General features: G+C 43.5%; 1 protein-coding gene across 13 annotated transcripts in view; it reads right to left on the bottom strand.

The window, feature by feature from the left end:
- The window catches only part of LOC135486361 (microtubule-associated serine/threonine-protein kinase 2-like), a 123,174-nt gene that overhangs the window by 39,906 nt on the left and 61,004 nt on the right, over positions 1–22,264 (bottom strand). For 11 of the 13 annotated variants that reach the window (XM_064769090.1, XM_064769097.1, XM_064769093.1 and 8 more), the window contains 2 exons: positions 19,239–19,440; positions 17,057–17,145 (listed from right to left, as the gene is read on the bottom strand). In XM_064769090.1, coding sequence (XP_064625160.1) covers positions 17,057–17,145; positions 19,239–19,440 — 291 coding nt within the window. Of the gene's footprint in view, positions 1–285; positions 1,827–17,056; positions 17,146–19,238; positions 19,441–22,264 lie in introns of those variants that run through there. The other 2 variants (XM_064769101.1, XM_064769103.1) reach the window with 1 other exon arrangement.

Below are 22,264 nucleotides of genomic sequence, written 5' to 3'. Positions count from 1 at the left end.
AGGTCATCTGGCTGAAGAAGATAACAACTCCCTATCTGTATCTAGTCTCGGCTGCTGATGAGGCAAAAATGAATCATTGATATGACTCACAACAGATAATATGGGGGTTAGACACAAGGAAATGGAAAAATGAGAACCCACATCATATCATGGAGCTTTGGCTTGTGGACACTGAACGTGGGACTGTTGGATTAAGGACACTTGATGTAGGGTCAGCTTGCTCTTGGGTCTAGAAACAACAAAGTGAAAACTGTTCACACAGAAACAAGACAACACAATATGTACCTTAAGTTGGAGCAGATTTGAGCAATAAGGAAGTCCCACTGATATGCCACTATCACTGACACTCCGTCGTACCGATTTGAGAGTATAATCTGGGGACTCCGGAGGTGAGCATTCCTGAGAATAAGTCTGCTTTAGCAGCGTAAAATGTCTAAGGGGCACGGTGAAGAGGTCAGTCACTTTGTCAACAACAGTTGGAACCTCAAAGTGAGTTGGTAGTGAACAGTTCTTGCATGCCAGTACGAACTTACGAGTACTGAGCTTAACCTCCTCACATGTGGTTAATATCGTACTTTTTGTCTTGACCTCAGATCGTTCAGACTTCATTTTGAATTATGGCTAACTTGGCTATCCAGTAATCAAAATGGATCCATTTCTGAAGAAGATACGTCCGTTTCAATAACAGGGATATCCATCGATGGTATCTTCAAAGAAAGTCTTTGCTAAGATCAGTTAGGACAGTTGGTCAATCAGGATCATTTGATTGTTCCACAGTTTTTCAGCACCGAACAGGCCAGAATCGCTGGAAGTTGGATCCTTCTGATCCCTGCCATTCTGCAGATCAATCTCCGACATCAGTCGCTGCACAAAAGCATATGATTTGACTTAGGCACCACTGTTGTAAACACGGCTTGGTGGGTTAACGCTGAAAGGTAATACTGGTCGGTAGAATCCTCTTAAGTCACATCCATCAGAGCAGGTGACGTTGCATCATCTCACAATTAACTCCATGAAAGATGTGGCGTATGAATCCATATAATGTGGGTATTCTCGCAAGATCACCACTTCCGGGGGTCATTTTAGAACATATGACAGAACACCTCCTCAGTGGCATGTTGGTGCGTGGAGCAGATATTCATTTCAATTGAGGCATGTCTGCAGAAAATTGGTTGATTTGTTAGAAATGATCACTGTTTTATCCACAACACGGGTTCACCAATCACATATTGAAACACGATGACAGTTTTCTTATGGAACATCACCAAAGCGAATGCCTGATAAAGGATATAGACATCGAGTAGGGGAGAGGGGTGAGAATCGAACACTGCGTTGTGGTGACAGTATATTCGATTCACCCACCAATCAATGTCCAAGATACTCAAGCATGTCTTCAAGATGGCTATGTAGTAAATCAGCAGACTCGAGTATGATAATCCATTGAAAATATCAGACTGAGATGGGCAACAACTTTCACCTTGCTATTCCCATGCTAACACCAGCTGACAACTTTACCAGTAGATGACATCAGCAGACAACAGCCTTCATAGACTGAGAAACCAAGGAAACTATCAATAAAACTTGTAAAGAGCCATCGTTTTGATGTCGGTATCATCAAATAAAAGTGATGGCCACTGTTATGGTCCAGCCGTACATAATGTTACATCCTCGCTAACTAGCCATGACAACCGACTGATATGTAATCCATTCAGGCATGCTTTCAATGAATATGCTCCAATTTCCAATGTTCCATTGAAACTGCCGACAGGGTTTTTATAAGCTGCGTCTAATCAACTAGCTGAATCAATAGCATAATTCTGAATGATTGCACAACAACTCACGTCATACGTAGCCTGGATGGACCCCAGTATTCTACTAATCTAGCATAACGCATGCAATGTGACACGAGGAAGGAGATGGAAGGATGGTAGACCGCAGGGTACTGGTAAACTTATAACTGGAGTGAATTGGGGATGTTCTTAAAAGATTAAGTCTAAGCTAGCCAACCTCAGGGTACAACAAACTGTTCTCAAAGTAACTCATAAGAAAACTTGCATGAAAGATAACTTGGGGTGAGCAGCTATAAAACCAACAGTGTCACATTCACATGGGGGAGGTTCTGGAATTCTCGTCAAATCTCGATAGAATTCATGTAAGTCAACACTAACCAACCTGGGGGTAGAAACATTTATTCTCAACGTAACCAATCAGAGAGCTTGTAAGGTTATGAAACTTATCCTGTCACATTCAAAGCAAGTCAGCATCACCCCGAGGTAGAACCAAGTATCCTTTTCAAACTTGATAATGAGAGAACTCAAGTGACTTTCAGTTTTTCCAAAAGAGCTTTAGAGGGAATTCTGTCTTTTTATTCCATATCTCAAGACGTGAACATAAGGCATTGTGATGGTTTCAGCAAGGTGCTGAAACCATCACATGTTCTTTTCTACCTTCAAATCCTAAAACAGCTAAGCTTTTTCATAATAGGAACCATTGGCAAGAAACATGAACAACAAAGGATGTAAAGAACACTTTGGTATCCTACACAACACATGGCCTGGGGGATAAGATGATGGTTCCTTTGTCACTCTCCAGGAAAGAAACACTAACAAAACCTTTGGATTCAATCCCACAAGCAATCTTTCAGCAAACCAAAGGTGTATTGTTGAAATAACATCTGCCTGATGTAGACAGAACATCAGATACAGTCATATCATATTTACCAGCAATGATAAGAGATTGGGACTAAAAGATACATTGCTGGCTATTACCTGGAGTGGTAGGGTATTAGCACCTCTTTAAGGGTATGACAGACCAGTTTGAACTGGGACGAGTGGTAAAGTGGACTACTAGCACCAGCCTACAGTCTTAAACCTACAACATAAAAGTGGTATAGTGCTAGCACTAAAGGTCCGCCTGACTGGTGTGAACTGACAGGAGTAGGAATGTATTAGCACCAATCAAGCTATCATTATCATCATCACCACTTGTGCATAGAGGATGAACCAGCGGTGACTGCCAACTCTGGTGGGTATCATCATCTAAAGGAATAAGAACTTCTGCCATAAAACTCCTTCAAAATGTCACACTCGATACACATCCCATGAATGAAACTGAATATGAGATAATCCTTTCAACACTCCTTTCTCTTTTCCATCAAAACCGGGAACACTTCCTCTAACTGAAACACTGAATGCCAGGGGACTCTTCCTGTAAATGAAGATCAAACTCGTTCACCCCACAACAAACTCCTCTTCGTCAGAAAATAATCAAGTGTTTAGAGTGAGCATTCCATTGGTTTTCCCACAAGAGGACCACAATAATTCCATTAACTGTGATATCTTATCGCGAGGAAACATCTGATGATGAAATCTTACAACTGCGCTGTAACCAGGACTGTCACCAGCCACGTAACGATACGAACACTGCTTAGGTCTTGCCGGCACGTGCCAGAATGACTCAAACCAACCAAACCAACCATTCAATAATCTGCGTCTGTAGCTTGCCAACAGCGGGCTTGATCAGAATGAGAGTCGGCATTTGGAACTGTTCGATACATAGCTAGCCGCTACATTCGCTCACTGAGAAGTGACTGTCTTCATGAGGAATGAATCCCAACTCAAGACACAACAGAAAATCAATCTTGCACACAATCATGTTGTTGCTACAAAGTGGTCTGTATGTATTATGCACATGAGAGTGATGTAATCTGTGGCAGGTTGCTGAGGTCTCTAAGATTCCTCAAGGATGAGGATGTTCTTTGTGAGCTAGGGAAGCAACGACTACTAACAGTTACTGCTTTTAGGAGAGTTCTAGTTTCAAATCAGCAAAGGCCTGGCCACCAAACTCCCACTGCTGACCTCCATGTTACATCACTGTCTATTCTTCAAGGTTTCAAGTCAGTTTGAGTAAGCAAGGGACACACCCATAATCAACCCAAACATGTGCAGTACTGCATTGAATCCACACACTGCTTTAGTGAAATAGATATGCACGCCACTCCCTACCCGTTTTGCATCAAGCAATCAACACTCTCCCCCCGGCATACTTTATGCCACATCTCACGTCACTATCGTTCAGAATGTGGCATCTAATGATGTCGATAATAAGTGGAAGTCGTGACTGATTAGGCGAGGGTTATCATAAGAGGGGGTTACCAGGATTGAACTGCTTTCATATGGTGAGTGTAGCTTTCTCTCAGAGGTGACACAATCAAATTTGAGAACAGTGAGTGGTCAGACACGCGATGTCTGAGCACTCACAGTTTCTTACAGAAGGTTTAGGAACCATCACATTCAGAAGGCTATGACTGATGAGGCAAGGGGCTGAAGGAAGTCTGGGAATCACATAAGGTGGAAGACTCAAGATTTTGATATAAATCTCATTTTTGGAATGTGATTTGGAGTGAAGCGACTGGAAGCATTTGAAAGTTTTGGGACTGATGATGTTGGTTCATTTTGAGCAGAAAAAAAATTTGGACTTAGACGGTGAAGATGAAAATAAAGTTGGAGAAGATTTCAAATTGAATTCGCCATCTAGTCTCTAAAAAATTTCATCAAACAATTACTTCTGGTTGTTCTCACCATCAGGAGTCTAGAGGTGATAAGAAAGACCTTTCACAGTGTCTCATCTCAGTTTAATTGGATTTAAATGGCTTCTATTCCAGCCTAATTGGGTTTTATAGCTGTTAAATGAGTTGTGTAGTTTTTAGGGGACCAGCTTGCTGCACTGATAAGATGAATCAGTTGCCAACTCCACCAAGTTGGGGAATGTTTTTCTTTTTAACCACTGGCTTATCATTCAATTCAGGAAGAGAAATGGGTAAGGAGACAGTTAAGGTACTCAGCACTGGAACAAGAAAGAGGGGAGAGTCTCTGGGAGACTGGAGTAGCCTCTACACAGAGACCTTGGCTAGTGTTGAGGTTAACAACACTTTGAAGAGGCTGACAATGACCTTGAGGCCACAACGAGGCTTAGCAGCAGCAGTCGTACCATGACCTTGGAGGTGGTGAGGAGATCTCGAGCGTATGATATTGGATCCAAACGAAGACAATTTACTAAGCAGCAGAACTCTTCATTGACAATTGGCACAAGCAGAGAGAAATAAAGGGGGAAGGCCACTACAGAACCTGTGAAGAAGAAGTGCCCTGTGTGGGAGGCATCACAATTCTCAAGTTCAAAAAGACTAGGTGGTTGAACTCCATCTTTTTAACATGGGGAAAGGGCAAACTGACATTGTCGTCATCAGTTTCACTGCCAGCTTCTTATCTCTTTATCAGATAGGGCTGTTTAGACTGCGTACAAGATGGGTGTAGTGATTGATCTCCTTTTATCTTGAAGTGACATGGATACTCAGGTGGGCTGAAATGGACTGAGGTGTAGGAGATGCCAATGGGTAGGACAGAGGTCTTCAAGGAAACGCACATGACTAATGGTTTGAAAATCGACAATAATGACACAAACTATTGAATGATCATGTAACATACACTTGGTTCCTACCAAGAACCCATTCCCTCTCCCAACATTACACAGACACACACATGGGATTACTCACGCCATCCAAATCACTGTTACCTGCCTTGGGGACTTCTCAAATTAGCTAAATGCAAGTTGGTTTTGACATGATGCTGCTTGTTAGCTGGATTGAGTATTGAGCAGATGGCAGTGAGAAGATATTCATGGGCGCATTAGAGAAATGCACTAAGCCAGCTCAGTAAGCTCGAAGAGTTGTATGTGAATATCGATGACATTTTTAGAAGAATCTCAATCAGTTGTGCAGCAAAACATGCATGCATTATGGTGACTCCCTCAGCAGTTTTGATCATCTGTCTCATCTCAACAGCAGTTCACGCCTGACTAAGGGATAATCCTTGGTCAGCCTCCATGATAACGCAGGTGTATTCAGTAGTATGATGCCTGCATTGGTAGACTCACTCGTCAGAGAGAAGGACAACTCAAACACAACCTCACTTCTAGGTGTCTGCTGAAGACCGAGACTCGAGAGTCAGCCTTCATGATAACGCAGGTGTATTCAGTAGTATGATGCCTGCATTGGTAGACTCACTCGTCAGAGAGAAGGACAACTCAAACACAGCCTCACTTCTAGGTGTCTGCTGAAGACCGAGACTCGAGAGTCAGCCTCCATGATAACTCGGGTGTATTCAGTAGTATGATGCCTGCATTGGTAGACTCACTCGTCAGAGAGAAGGACAACTCAAACACAACCTCACTTCTAGGTGTCTGCTGAAGACCGAGACTCGAGAGTCAGCCTTCATGATAACGCAGGTGTATTCAGTAGTATGATGCCTGCATTGGTAGACTCACTCGTCAGAGAGAAGGACAACTCAAACACAACCTCACTTCTAGGTGTCTGCTGAAGACCGAGACTCGAGAGTCAGCCTCCATGATAACTCGGGTGTATTCAGTAGTATGATGCCTGCATTGGTAGACTCACTCGTCAGAGAGAAGGACAACTCAAACACAACCTCACTTCTAGGTGTCTGCTGAAGACCGAGACTCGAGAGTCAGCCTCCATGATAACTCGGGTGTATTCAGTAGTATGATGCCTGCATTGGTAGACTCGCTCGTCAGAGAGAAGGACAACTCAAACACAACCTCACTTCTAGGTGTCTGCTGAAGACCGAGACTCGAGAGTCAGCCTCCATGATAACTCGGGTGTATTCAGTAGTATGATGCCTGCATTGGTAGACTCACTCGTCAGAGAGAAGGACAACTCAAGCACAACCTCACTTCTAGGTGTCTGCTGAAGAGTGAGACTCGAGAGTCAGCCTCCATGATAACGCAGGTGTATTCAGTAGTATGATGCCTGCATTGGTAGACTCACTCGTCAGAGAGAAGGACAACTCAAACACAACCTCACTTCTAGGTGTCTGCTGAAGACCGAGATTCAAGAGCCATTACCAAAGTGGCGCCAACCGCACATGCTGACAATTTCATTACAGGCCCCACTCTGATTGGCCGCGCTTGTAATCACCTCTCAGATACCATCAAGGTGAATATGACTCTGATTGGATTCAATTTAGCCCATGTGGCATGAAAAGACCGTAATTGGCCACTGAGTCACACCCCACGCATACAGATTTCAATTTCAACTTTTAAACTAAATAAAAGTGTGAATTTGAACAGGAAATTGTCTTGATTGAGTTTCTTGTGACAGCTTAGCCAAAGATGTTCAGAAGAGAACCTTGGTTACCACACCTTTTACCAGAATGGAATTAGAATTGAGTTCAATTCATCAGGAATACAAACCTGATAGAAAAGCAACATTGGTGGAAGACTCCAGGTGAATCGTGTGTGACAACAACCAACTCAGGCCGCTGATGTGGACAACAAGTTAGGCAACGAAAGCAGCTCTGTTTATAAGACGCCCCAAGGTCTCTCAGGAGCAGAGGTGCCACGGTCAATAGAACATAAAACCCTGCAATAATTGCATGATATAACCCAATATTTATCAAATGATGTTGGCGTTTAGAGTCTGAAACGATTCCCTGATAGATAACCCAGCAGCCCTGACCCAAACCTAGGCAAAGCTTCCGCAGCACGAAGGTTCTTAACATCTGACAGATATTCAGCCAGAAACAAATGACCACCCCGCATCATCCATGGCACCAATCAGAGCCAGCACGTCCATGAGTGGATTATGTAGTGATTATAGACAACTAAACCATATTACATTCATTCACTGGTCTCCTATGAATACCAATTACAGTGGAACCCTGGTAACACAACCACATAGTGGGGTGGTCGTGTTACCGGGGTGGTTGCGTTACCGGGGTGGTTGCGTTACCGGGGTGGTCGCGTTACCGGGGTGGTCGCCGACCGGGGTTCCACTGTAGTTCTATCTGGCGATGATCAAATCGAATTTGTTGACAATCTATGTTGTAGCACATAGCAATCCCTGGCGGTCTCTAATCAGTGCCTCGTTGATCGACCCAACTCACACAGATAATTTGCGAATTCTGATGGGGTTATGGAATCTATAGCATGCAATGTCCTTGTGACCCTTGCCATTGCGAGCAGAGAGTCATTGGCTGGAGTCCCAAGCCATGAATAGATTCATCAACTTGACATTGTTGTAACTGGTGGGTCAGCACACTTGATCATTGGTTCGTGGGGAAGTATCTCAAAGACATTTATGGTACATGTAGTTCTGTTGATCACAGTATGGTCCGATCAATCCATCGTAAAGCTGAAGCCAACGCAGGTCTCATGTGACACCTCATCAGCAGCTGACTGGCAGTGACAGCAAGAAGAAGAAGCCTCCAGGCATGGACACGGCAATACATGCTGCATGGGAAGTGACAGCAAGAAGAAGAACCCTCCAGGCATGGACACGACAATACATGCTGCATGGGAAGTGACAGCAAGAAGAAGAAGCCTCCAGGCATGGACACGACAATACATGCTGCATGGGAAGTGACAGCAAGAAGAAGAAGCCTCCAGGCATGGACAATACATGCTGCATGGGAAGTGACAGCAAGAAGAAGAACCCTCCAGGCATGGACACGACAATACATGCTGCATGGGAAGTGACAGCAAGAAGAAGAACCCTCCAGGCATGGACAATACATGCTGCATGGGAAGTGACAGCAAGAAGAAGAACCCTCCAGGCATGGACAATACATGCTGCATGGGAAGTGACAGCAAGAAGAAGAACCCTCCAGGCATGGACACGACAATACATGCTGCATGGGAAGTGACAGCAAGAAGAAGAAGCCTCCAGGCATGGACACGACAATACATGCTGCATGGGAAGTGACAGCAAGAAGAAGAACCCTCCAGGCATGGACACGACAATACATGCTGCATGGGAAGTGACAGCAAGAACAACCTTACAAAACTGGTATCACGGGAGAGCAGCTTGGCCATCACTTCCATGATGAGAAAAACCACATGGCATGGAGATTGGACAGGATGGAAGCAATTTAAGAGGAACTTTTGGGATTTGGTTCTCTCAGTTGTATCCAATTGGAGCTAACGAGGCTGATTAGTCCCGAGCAAGACCAACCATCTCCTAACTCGTTCTCTGTCTCTCTGCCACGTTATGTCATGCGTATGACGCAGTATGATGGAATGGCTGTCCATCTTTACGTTGCCAAGGACTCACTGTTGCTAGGGAGAAGGTATCCGTGGTAATCTAATTGGATGTGTTACTACTTGACAGCTAGGAGCGTTCTTGAAGAACATCTATCAGTGAACTACAAGATGATGGCACGCACAGGATATCAGGGGAGTACTTTGTGTTTCCTTCTTGTTTTAGCCAAGTTTATCAACACACATTGACAAGGTGAGAAAAGACATCTTATCATTTAAATGATGATGTCCTAGCCATCACCAAGATCTTTAGTTCAGTCGACCTAAGCCTAATTGTGAAAGGTCTGACATGCCCCTTCTTTCCCCTAACCTCTAAATCCAAGACAGCAGTAAGGTTCTCAAGAGACTAGACTTGGAATGTGGCCTTTCATCAACATTAATGAAATCTTCTACCTTTACAGTCCTCACAGTCTTGTCTATGCTCAGACTGAGAGTACAAGAACATTTCCGGCATTACCACGGCAGTACTTTAATGGAATAAGTCTGTAAAAGGATTTACCATAGGAAGTGGGTATGGAGGAAACTCAGCAGTGATCCAATAAGATCTGGGAGATAGAAACTTAAAAGTACGCCACCAGCACCAGTAGTTCTTAAACAAACAGATAGTTTCACTCCTGAAAAAGTCCAAATGCTCTATTCAAAACGTCTTGATTCCATCGCAAGAGAGAAGTTTTGAAAACCATTTCGAATCTGGTCAATCATTTGTTTGGCTGTATCTCCTCCTTGGAGCAAACAAGCTTAACAATGACATTACCTTTAAAAAAAGCCCTTCTCTCCATCAGTAAAGGGACTAATGCATTCGATCGAGGCGTAAAGGAAACACTTCTTACTCGCTGGCTTCTTCTTTCCTCAAAGGTATTAGCACTGGCTCTAACTGTGGAAATGAGATCTAATGCCTGTACTTTAGCAAGGATTGCAATTTGATCATCAGACTAATAACACTGAAATCACATCACGTGATTTGATATAACTGTGTTAGAAGACTGAAAAAAATGAAAATTGCCTTGTGAAGAAGAAAGTTGTGATGAAAGTTCTCTTAAACTACATTCACATGAGAACAAGATGCATTTCTTGGAAGATCAATAGGAGAGAGATGAAATACTTTGAGGGTTGTCAACTTTCTTTCTTCAGTCACCTCAGATTTGATCCCATCACATCCTTTAATCACAGCCATGTGGGAGGCACACATATGATAATTGGGACAATTTCATCTGTTTGATGTGTCAACTTCAACTTTCTTAAGAAGAGAATGTGATTCAAACACACATGCATCATGCACCTCTGCTACCATGTAACTCTGTTCTTACTCCAAACAGGCAAGATGAGCTTCCAATCTGACATGAGGTGGTCACTCTCATTTTGACCAGTTTAATTCAGCTTCGGTGGCATGCACCTCTGCTACCATGTAATGGTTCTTACTGCAAAAACAGTCCTTGAAGCAGACCCTTAATAAGCTGACATCCGTCCAACGCATCATTACCACTCCTTTCCTGGCATTCGGTGGGAGTCGGGGAAGCTGGGCCATGATTGGGCTGGTAATTGCCTTATTGTACCCTCACAGAGAGGCTGCAGGTGGCCATGTCAGGTTCTTGTGGTCAAGCTGAGGATTACTGTCTTGACCAAGCAGTACTTCATCAGGCTCATTGACAAACTGCTGCTCTGGGCCTTGGTGGTTGGCATTGGCTTCAGAGTTTAGACTTTATGTCGGACTGTCATCCCAATCAACACACAAAGTTCCTCTGTGGTCTCTGACGAATTCCTTGCTTGACTTCCTAATCTGTTTGTCGGTAGATTATCCACAGGGAATTGGAGAGTCTACCAGTCCAGCATGACTGTCTTCACCATGATGTCGGAATCTGCCAACATCTTTGATGAGAGGACACCCTGGACAGCCCCACTGGCCTGTAATCAGATCAAGCCTCGCTCTGGGAATCTTAGTCAGGACAATGAGTGATCATGACTGCATGAATTTCTGTTTTGTTCAGGAAACCATTTCCTCATTTCTTCTCTTCTTCAAAACCTCTTCATCAGTACTGCAGTTTGAAATTTCATAAGTTCTGATCTCTTGCAGTGTTCTTCATTATTCCATTTCTATGTGAGAACATGAGAACAAACACAATTTGTGTTAACATTGTACAAGTTACAAGATGTCACGTCAGCATCTGCACCAAGTGGGCATAAAAACGGAGCCGAGGTTCTTCCACAAAATACCAATATGCAATAGAATATTCCATTATTCGGTCTAGAGACAAAATACGTCATCTTCAAAGAGAGGCATTACTTCAGCATCACCGAGTCATCTCTCCACCACATCAAAATAACATGAATTCATACAAACCGTCAACACAAAGAAACCTTCAGTTACATCAGTTTCGCTGTGATAGCTTTTTATAATTGTAATAACCTCTTTGATCCTCAAAGTAGAAAACTCCTTCATTTCAGATTCTCTGTCTCATGTCATAAGAGGGCAAACCATAACCAAAGGATCAGTTTATGATGACATTTCCTTCAAACCATCGCAATACAAATAAATTGGTCGCAATAAGAATAAATTTATCTTTAGCAGCAATGATAAAGAAGAGAAAGAAGATCTTCCTCCACGATCATTCCCCGGGAGATGTCACAGAATGTTATGAAATGATTAACTTGAGACTCACATTGAATAAAATGGTTTTCATCGGGAAGTTTTCGCTTAGCTTAAGATGAAGGATGACATGTGATGGGAAGTGTACTGTTGTCGCTGATATGACAACATTCATTGCTGTAAAGATTACACTCGGGAAGATCAACACTCCTTCCACTGCTCAAGCTGAACTCTTAGGAGCTGTCTACTGATAGAAGATCAACACTCCTTCCACTGCTCAAGCTGAACTCTTAGGAGCTGTCAACTGATAGAAGATCAACACTCCTTCCACTGCTCAAGCTGAACTCTTAGGAGCTGTCTACTGATAGAAGATCAACACTCCTTCCACTGCTCAAGCTGAACTCTTAGGAGCTGTCTACTGATAGATGATCAACACTCCTTCCACTGCTCAAGCTGAACTCTTAGGAGCTGTCAACTGATAGAAGATCAACACTCCTTCCACTGCTCAAGCTGAACTCTTAGGAGCTGTCTACTGATAGAAGATCAACACTCCTTCCACTGCTCAAGCTGAACTCTTAGGAGCTGTCTAATGATAGAAGAAGAATATTAACCCTCCCTGAAATGACAGGTAAGGGTGAAAGGTTGTTGTAGAGTGCTTTTATACTAGCCACTGAACATCTAATATTGCTTTCCTGTCACTCAAATAGATCTCCAGGTATTGACTGTGACATCAAGGAGATGCTTAAGAAGTATGTGTAGAGACCAGACCGGAGCGTAGTTGACCTGACAACTGCTGGATTATGAGCGAGGCGGACAACTCAATGTTAATGCCAGGTCAGATAACACACCATACAGTTTAACATCGAAAACAAAATAACCATCGCTGCAAGGACAGCAGCAAAGAGGGCATGGGCAGATATTATCCTCATCAGTATCAGGGCATTCATTAACGAAGTCTTTAATTAACACTTCAGGGAAGTTTTCTGTCAAGTGATCTCGGAAACGGGAGTACCAATATCAGAGACTTACAAACTCAAACTCCTTCAGAGGAAATGGAGATTTCATATTGTTAGAACTAGATATGAGTGTGTAAGGCTCTCTTCTTAGAATTCACCGTAACTTCTCTAGGCTTGAAGATGGTGAACTTAAATCTGCATTGCCAGCCATAAACAAGATTTCATTCTGATAAAGCAAGTCACGGCTACTTCAGAGAAACCTCAGTTTTCATGACCTAGCAATGAGAGCTGACAAAGCTACTATTCCACTTGCTCATATGCCTGAAATCGATGCAATCCTGATACCACATTATAGTTATGAAGAAGTACCGCATAACCTCCATCTTTCATAACTCGTGTCATTTGATTCATAATCATATCAACAGTGGCGCCCCTGGATACTTCTTCCCTTTGATATTGGAGCCAAGCAATGAAAAGGTGACAATTACAGAATCTTCGTGACAGTGCTGAGTTATTAAAACGTTACATGAGACATTGATGCATCAAGTGTCTTCAGTCACATACTTAAGCAAGACATTCGGTAGGTGAGAAAATGATGAATAATGGCTAACTTTTCCTTGGTTAGGCTCTGAGTGAGCTGGTGATGCATCATTTTTGAAGAGAACACTCAATAAACTATACAATTTTTCTGCTCTCGCCACAAATCCTGTGCGCCTTAAAAACTCCAAAAGATATTACACAACTGTCTGCACTTGGCATTGCGAAGATGGTAAGTATACTGGAAGACACTTCTAACGCAACAATTAGTGTGTGATTCACATCGTGCATATGATGTCTCAAGTAGACATATTCAGAGCCAAAGAAATTCAAGTCTCCTTTATCATGTTTGATGTGATGCAGTATGGGGAGAGTCGAACTTGGAGAAAGTCAAGTGGGTGAGTGGAAAAAAGGCTTTGTGATAGAAGAGCAGGACATTTGGTGCAACAAGACTGGACATGGTACAGCCAATTTCACTGCTGATTTAACAACCTTGGTATCAAAACAAGTTTAAAAGACTTCGAAATGAAGCCATATCATCTTTAATGACCTCTCATGATGCGTCAACAGTCAAATTTCCTCCTAGTGTTGATCAATGATGGAGTGTTTCTCTTGAGTTGTAATTACACCAGTATAGTTAGGAGTAACACTTCACAGAGGGCTGTTGAATCTCAAACTGTTGACTCATTACTCAGACATCACCATCAACTCTTCAAATTGTCCTCGGCTTAAAGATCAAGCATGAGGCTTAAGCACGACTTCAGACAACTATTGTCCCATCCAAACATGACAGAGACAGATAGTACAGGGATCAGACCAACTGACCTCCTCAATTATGTCAGATCCACCCGAAATGATGAATTGGGAGCGGCTTATGGCAGACTGCTGGTGGTCCAGAGGAGAATTGGTCAAAGTCTGGGTGCGAACATTGGTTATCAGACAGACCATATCACCTGCTTAGTACGACTAGAATCAAGATAGTGAACTTTCTTTCTCAGTGGAGAACAGTGTTCCATAAGACTTCTGATGGGAAATCACAGCAAAGATGCTTTGACTTCAAGGGTACTTGTTATCTGACAGCTTTTCCTTTAAAAAAGATACATGGAGAGCAATGGAGTTCACGTCAGTACAGACCAAAATCAACCTTCAGACTGTGATTTGTGGCATTGTTCTAACGAATATCCTCACTGTTACAACCTTCTATTTGCTCTTGTGGCAGGAAGGTGATCCATCATGTCTCCCAATCATGTAATTACAGCATGGCTCCTGATCCCTCATCCACACAGCCAAGCCACCATAAATCCCTGACAGCCCCATTTGCTGATCAAACTAGAAATGAGATGGCAGCTAGACACTAGGATATGAATGGGTTGCTAGGGTCAGGGGCCAAGGATGGCACATGAATCTCTTCTTAGAGAGAGCATCACAGCTCAACAGTTCACCGTGATATCGTAAATGGACTCAGAACAGGAGGGGACAGGGCTGTTGCAATGATCAGTGACCTAGTAGATCAACCAAACGAAGATTGGGCAGAAATGCTTCTGCTGCTTTCTAACAGGTCACATAACAACCAATTGCTCTCAAAGTTGCCAATTCAAGCAAGTGGTAATGAGCAAACATGTCCATTACGTACGTCTGGGTTCGACAAACGCCCCTTACCAATAGATTATCTCTACCAATCACCTGTTACAAACTCAAGCTCAGAACCAGTCGAGACTCAATTCAGCCATTTTTTCAACCTGTCAGCCCAAGAAGGTCTGTCAGCTAAAACTTAATTCATGTCATAAGAGAGTGACCAAGGAGCCTGACAGCCGAGTCACCAAATATCTCGTTACCAACATCATGAAAGACCTGCCTGATGCTTCTTCACCGACCCTATCCAAATAGACACCCTAATTCAATTGGAAAGACCAATCTGCTTGGTATACCAAATGTCATGTTCAGGAGCCCACGGCAAGAGCTTCCACCAAACAAGATTATGCTCTGCTTCTCTGAGACCAGAAGTCAAAGCCAGCAGCATGCTTTGATGCGTGAGGCTGGCCAGATCCAGAAGGGAGGACTTGGTGAACATTGGTGCCCATCCATCTACAGTTCAAAGCCGCCACCTCTCTCAGAAAGAACGTAGAACTCCTGGAGGTGGAGGCAAAGAAGCACACTTTCTCCATGATGATTCAGACCTGTCATCAGCAGACACAGCTCTGCATGAAGAAGACAACCGATCCTCCTACCTGCTGCTAATACCAACAATTCCAAGGATATGCTAGATGAAAGACTACTTCTTCAATTCAATACAATGGCAGATTCATTTTCATGGTAGAAATGCTACTTAGAGGTAACGCAAACCCTCTTCGCCTCCAAAGTCTTACATACAGCAACAGGTATAAAGCCTTCCCTAAAAAACCTCTCCCAATGGGATGCAGATAAGGAAAGCGATCACGTCAGTGGGCCAATCAGCTCCCTTGTAGGCTGTGTGAGCAGAATACCGCTACTATTACCTGAGCTTGGCGTGGTCCACTGGGAATTGCCCTAATGGTAGTCACTCCTGGCTGGATAATGGCTTGATTGTGATATGCTCAACAGGTGCGCAGGGAGGAAGGAGGGGATTTTGGTTGGTTTTTTGGGGAGCTCAATACTTGAGTGTATACATGGAAACTGGATTAGGATTGTGACGAAGTGAGTTTCGTTTCGTATTGCCAGCCAGCAGATCACTGACCGTGCTGCTTCAAACCACAACTGGCAAGGAGCTACTAAGCATTGATCAGGTGTAGGAATCTTCCACCAGTGATTGTCAAGTAAAGTAAACATTGAATGCCACAGCCAATACAAATAAACGCCTGATTGGGCTGATTGATTCAGTAATCAACTTCTCTCTCGGCATAAACCGACAGTATCAAATCAGCCATCCATGTTGAAGGCATCTGATTGTGGTGTTGATTCAACCTGAAGCCATGTAAGCAATGATTAGATCAACAGAGATCTCCTTCAACTGCACAAGTTCATTCCCATGCCTCCAATGATTGTTCTGTGTGTTTTTCCGCATTCTTGATGAACTTGTTCTCCTGTTGCTGAATGGTCTCAATAGTAAAACCATACGGCTTTATTGGTCTGGCTCTATAGGTAACAATCAAGCACTAACAACGCAATCTGAAACACGATATTTAACCAACTTCCTTAGTTGCAGAAGCAAAGACCATATGGCCTTACTATATCAGCGTGACTTCCGTGAGGAACTTGCATGCTGACCCCGTGTTGTCTGTGTCATCTATGTTGGATGGCTTGGTCCCATGACAAATATTGACCAAGAGGAGACAGAGTGGTTGTGATCAAATGACTTCCTGGGGTTCCTCTGTTCTGTTTGCAAGGGGTCCATGAGGGATCAACAACAGGAAATGTACAAGAAGCTAGCGCACACCTCATACATGCAGTTCTTTACTACAGATGTTGTTCTCCTGCTTTGAACATACCCCAGTCCAGATTCATTCCCGATCTGTATCAAAACATCACCCGAATTACAACAAAATGTCCCCTAAGGGAATCATGCCCGGTGATGTTAGTGGTCAAATCGCAGCATATCTGAGGGGAAACAGGTTGCCATAGAAACTGAAGGATTTCAGGACCAGTGACACCTGATGACAGTTGGTGGAACTGACACAGGCTTCGGCTCATGCCTGAAACAATATTTCACTGATCACCACAGCATTAGAGAACAGCCCAAGTCAACAGTAACTCCATCTGCAGGTTTGGTGATGAAGCTTAACTTGAGTGTTGGTGAAGACGATTTCTGAAATAGGAAAGATCTTTGACAGCTTTTTTCACTTGATGAGACCGAGTAGCCATGATATCTTCAAGAAGTTAAACTATAACTTACCATGCTGGCAGATAAGGAAGGTGCTGACTGTCCAAGTGATGAAGCCCTCATCCTGATTAAGTTGGAGGAGTCACTGTGGGCACTGGTGGCTGTAACGAGAGGAACGACGGAGAGGTCAAATGGGGGGACAGTTGGGAGTCAAGAAAAGGATGACTTCATTTGTCACCACTGGCAACAAGCAGAAGCAATCAGAGCTCTTGTGTTGTTTGGGGAAAATATCCATCTCCTGACTAGAAAGACACCACAGTGAATCACCTGATCCACCTGATCCACTCAAGTCTTTGAAAAGATTAGAAAGGATATTTGCTTCTTCACATGCACTGTTCCTTTGATTCAGGGAGAGCAAGAGAAGAGCATACGGCCGGTTCTCACCAAGCCCATTAAAGAACATTACTAATCCAATAGAGCAATCTTAATGCATTATCAAGTAAAGCTATTTGGTTCAATATTGTTACAGTGGAAGTACTGTTATCAACATCTTTGACACGTCAAGCTAAAGTGGGGAACTTCTGCTCCCTCCTTTGAAATGTTGAGATATGTTGTTAACTAGGGCCATGCTAAATATGTGAGGTATTCTGATTGGACTGCCAGTGCCCGATATCTCATGATGAATGAAGGCGACATGACCTGCTTCCATGGTGACCAATATCATCAAACTGTTACCATGGTTACCTAATCACAGGTTGACAGGGTGAGGTATGAAAGTCATTTGTGGATGAGTATACTTTCAGCCAGCTTATTATGGCGCGAGAGACGTATGATAGTTTAGGTTAATGTAAGATATGAGAAGCCCTTGACTCCAAATGATGGGTGGAGTGGGCCACACCCCAATTAGCACCATGATTGGTCGTGTTACCGGGGTTCCACTGTAGTGGTACTACACAGCGACTTGAAGTAACTCCCCAATGGAGAAAGACGTTTCAATTTACCAAAACCTCTGCGTTAACAATGAACAGTGTCAGGCGGAACTTCCAAATGTAAATGGTCATAAAAGAACTCGATATTCCTTTAATGCCACGAATGCTTATTGATTCTCTGTCCAAAAGACATGACAGGTTGCGACTCTAAGGCATATCTGATATTGGCCTAGCCACGTTCTGAGAAAAGATATCTCAGCGGGTTTGAGTTAACCCCTTCCCCCCTGATAAATCAAACTCTTCAAAATTTCCAATTTGTTACCAGCCACAACGGCGAGGAATGATTATTTGATATCACGTCATTGGATGTGTCCATCCCATCAATAGGCCTATCCTTCAATAGGATTATCTGATTTGGCACTGCAGCAATGAGAAGATTACACACATTGTACAATGAGCCCTTTATGAAACAAGTCAGAGTAGGGACAATCCAAGTATCCCCTCGCAGACTGCACAACTCTTGCATCTGCACCCTGCACACCAACAGCCCTGAGCGACAAGTACAAGGGAAGAAGGAATATGATGTCAACGACAGGTATTTCTCCATCAATCGAGCAGTCTAAAGACACTTGTCAACAATGAGAGAAGCACTATCTTTCCTTAAAACAAACCAAACTGCCATCACGTGTTGATGAGCTAACGTAGCCTACATACATGGAGGAGAAAGAAGAGATCTTACCAGATGGGCGTGTTGACGTTATGCCACACAAGAGAAACGTTGCCTTCCATTCAACATCTAAAGCAATGTGATGCGCTCATCAAGTGTCCTTTCACAAAGATCGTTGAGGATTGTCCAAAACGTGCACACCCACGAATCTGAGAGTCAGCTACTCTAGATCTATATATATATTCACAGTGAATGACTGCAAACATTACTGAAGCCAGCTCTTCCCCAACTTGTCGCTAGGCAACCCTGAACACTTGCTTGCCAGCACCGGAAAGTGTGTCACTGTCGTTCTATGGACACAATCTCATCAATGATTTGCCAGTCGCGGGAAGGAAATCTCGCTGGATTTTCATGGCTGATTACCGAACATCCGAGGAGGCGAACAAGTAACAATGTCAATATCTGTCAATCATAATATGCATTTGTATTGAGCATCATTTAGCTCATGAGCTCAACGGGATTAGAAAGAAAGCTGGGTACAAAGTTGTTTCAAACTTGCTTCATACTAGTTCCAGGCAGGGTCAACTGTTAGGAGAGTCTGACTTGAGAAAAAATGAGTCTCCTCAAACTTCTACATGTTGTATGAAACTTGACCTACCTGTGGCGTGATGTAGATGAGACGTGCTTATGCCCCGGTAGAGACCGGTGGGGGTACTGGGCATGCTCTCTCTGCGTCGGTGCCGCACATCCTCGGACAATGTGCGGTGTAACAACCTCAGGTTCTTTGGCATGTTTGATAGATCATCCTTCTTGCGTGGAGAAGGAATCGGGGACGGAGAGGCGGGTGGTCCATAGTCAGACTGCAAGGAGAACAAGGTGCACAGTCAGACAATGAAACATGGAACCTGTCACTGCGGTCATCCCAACAAAGGAAGGAAATATGATGAGAAACTTTTCTTGATCTGCACTGGTCTGCATGCTTCTGGTACTCAGGTTCTGCTGTATGCAAAGTGAAGGATCTGCAAATTCGAAGAGAAGACAGTGATAAGCAAAGGGAGCACAGTATGATACATATCACACCTAAACTCTTATTCAGGCTTCTTTACTATGGGTGCTTCAACAACACCATTTCTCATGGAAGCTGTGGCAGGCTATTATGATGACAAACGACACCAAAGAAGCAGGGATTGACTGACCTCATCAGAAACTCTGATCGGCTGATTAACTTTCAATCATCTGATACCAGCTCTATGGCATCAAAATGGCATCATCTTCATGGTAGCAGTCGGATCAATCAATCTCATTAGTTATCTTCTCGGGACGATTAACCATTGAGGGCCTAGTGGTGTTTTAGGGCAACGTTTCATTATCCAAATAAGACTGAAACCAACTTAACTGTTTTCAGAGCCTTCTGGTACAAATGGTTCTAGTGGTGTCTGGTGGCAAGATATGAAGTGGTCGTTGATCAGAGGCAGTAAGTAGTCTTGAGCAAACAATGGCCCATTTCAGCATCTGTGTTTGACAAACTCCCTGCTTCTTCAGCAACCTTTGCACTCATCAGGACATACCACTCAACACCACCATGACTGCTACACTCTGCCACGACTCCTAAACTCTACCATGACTAGCATTCAAGCTCAATAATGACTAACCTTCCCCCACATCAATTGAGATCTATTAGCTCACATCTCGTCAATAGAAGCTGATTTGAAATTTATCATCACTTGTCCGATTTAATCAGTCATGACATTTGTCTTTGGTGTGATCATTGACATGGGTAAATACCTCATATCCTCTGTGGGGTGGACTTGTGCTTTAGGTTAACTTCTGATAAGTTTTGAAAGGGCAGTCCTGTATCTTTCAAGTCCACCATCCTCGAAAGCTATGCCCGGCATGCTGGGGCAATACTGTGAGATCAGTTTTGGAGGGGGATTCTTGTATCTAACATCAGCCACATCCCACATCATCGAGAGCTACGACCTGAGCCATGAAGCACTCTTCTTGAGCCAATGTTGCATTCTTGGGTTGGTTTTTAAAACTGCTCAAACAGGACCAATCGTTGAGGATGTTTGCCCCTCTACCCTTCAAATAGGACCAATCGTTGAGGATGTTTGCCCCTCTACCCTTCAAATAGGACCAATCGTTGAGGATGTTTGCGCCTCTACCCTTCAAACAGGACCAATCATTGAGGATGTTTGCCCCTCTACCTTTCAAACAGGACCAATCATTGAGGATGTTTGCCCCTCTACCCTTCAAACAGGACCAATCATTGAGGATGTTTGCCCCTCTACCCTTCAAACAGGACCAATCATTGAGGATGTTTGCCCCTCTACCCTTCAAACAGGACCAATCATTGAGGATGTTTGCCCCTCTACCCTTCAAACAGGCCCAATCCTTGAGGATGTTTGCCCCTCTACCCTTCAAACAGGCCCAATCATTGAGGATGTTTGCCCCTCTACCCTTCAAACAGGACCAATCATTGAGGATGTTTGCCCCTCTACCCTTCAAACAGGCCCAATCCTTGAGGATGTTTGCCCCTCTACCCTTCAAACAGGACCAATCATTGAGGATGTTTGCCCCTCTACCCTTCAAACAGGACCAATCATTGAGGATGTTTGCCCCTCTACCCTTCAAACAGGCCCAATCGTTGAGGATGTTTGCCCCCTCTACCCTTCAAACAGGACCAATCGTTGAGGATGTTTGCCCATCTACCCTTCAAAAAGCAACCTCCCCACTTCATGGTTAATCACACTCATCATTGCACCACAAGTGACTGCCGTTCTTCGCGGTCAATAGCCAATCAATGCCTCGATAACAACAACACGACCTCATCAAGCGCTTATTGACTTGCATGTCCTGAAGGTCAAGTCATATCATTGTCCATCAAAGGAAGACAGTAATAATCGGGCATAATCCATGGGATTGCTGGAATTACTAGCCCAAAGATTGGAAGGCCATACTGGAGCCTGTGTCTAATGAAATGCTAGTGGAAAAGCAGGGGTTTATCAAAGATGATGTATGACAAAGCTATGTTTGAGGTGGAAACTGCTCTCAGTTGGCGTTTTATTTCCATTTCTAATACTGACAGAATAGCTAGAGGGGCCCCAGCTTGATGAATCCAGCATGTGCTTGCTACTTCAACTCATCGTTGATATTCATGAACCCACATGGCAGGCCCGTTGCGAAATTGTCTATCGATTCTTCAAGGGGATGATTCACGCCGAGAGATCAATAAAAATTTACTCGATTCACATGCTTTTCTTCGCTGATAGACAGGTAGAGAAGGGATACACCCAAAATCTGTTCAAATGGTTCAATTATGATGAAACACAAACACAAGCTTTTGGTCACCACAATGAGGTTAGAGCTCTAGTTGGTAACTCCAAAGATAACTAATTCCTTTACAGTCTCATGATTGCTTCCAATATGGCAAATTTGATTTGAATGAACTGGTACCTCACAGAAATAGACTCATCATCAAGGAACGTGGTTCCATTAAAAAGGGCACTTTATCAAGGTGAATTGGAAATATGGATGAGTTGGGTCACTTTCAATTGAAATCTTTGGTTGCTGGTTCATGTATAATAGGGGATAAGGTCTTCCCATCTCCCAAACACAAACCTTGGACTATCAATAAGTTTATAGAATTGTTCGACTATCACAAGAAAGTCTGTGATCTTGCTT

Source organism: Lineus longissimus, chromosome 4 (assembly GCF_910592395.1).
Source record: "Lineus longissimus chromosome 4, tnLinLong1.2, whole genome shotgun sequence".
Taxonomy (NCBI): Eukaryota; Metazoa; Nemertea; class Pilidiophora; order Heteronemertea; family Lineidae; genus Lineus; species Lineus longissimus.
Note: the sequence above shows the minus strand (reverse complement) of the source record. Positions and strands in the feature narration are given on the sequence as shown.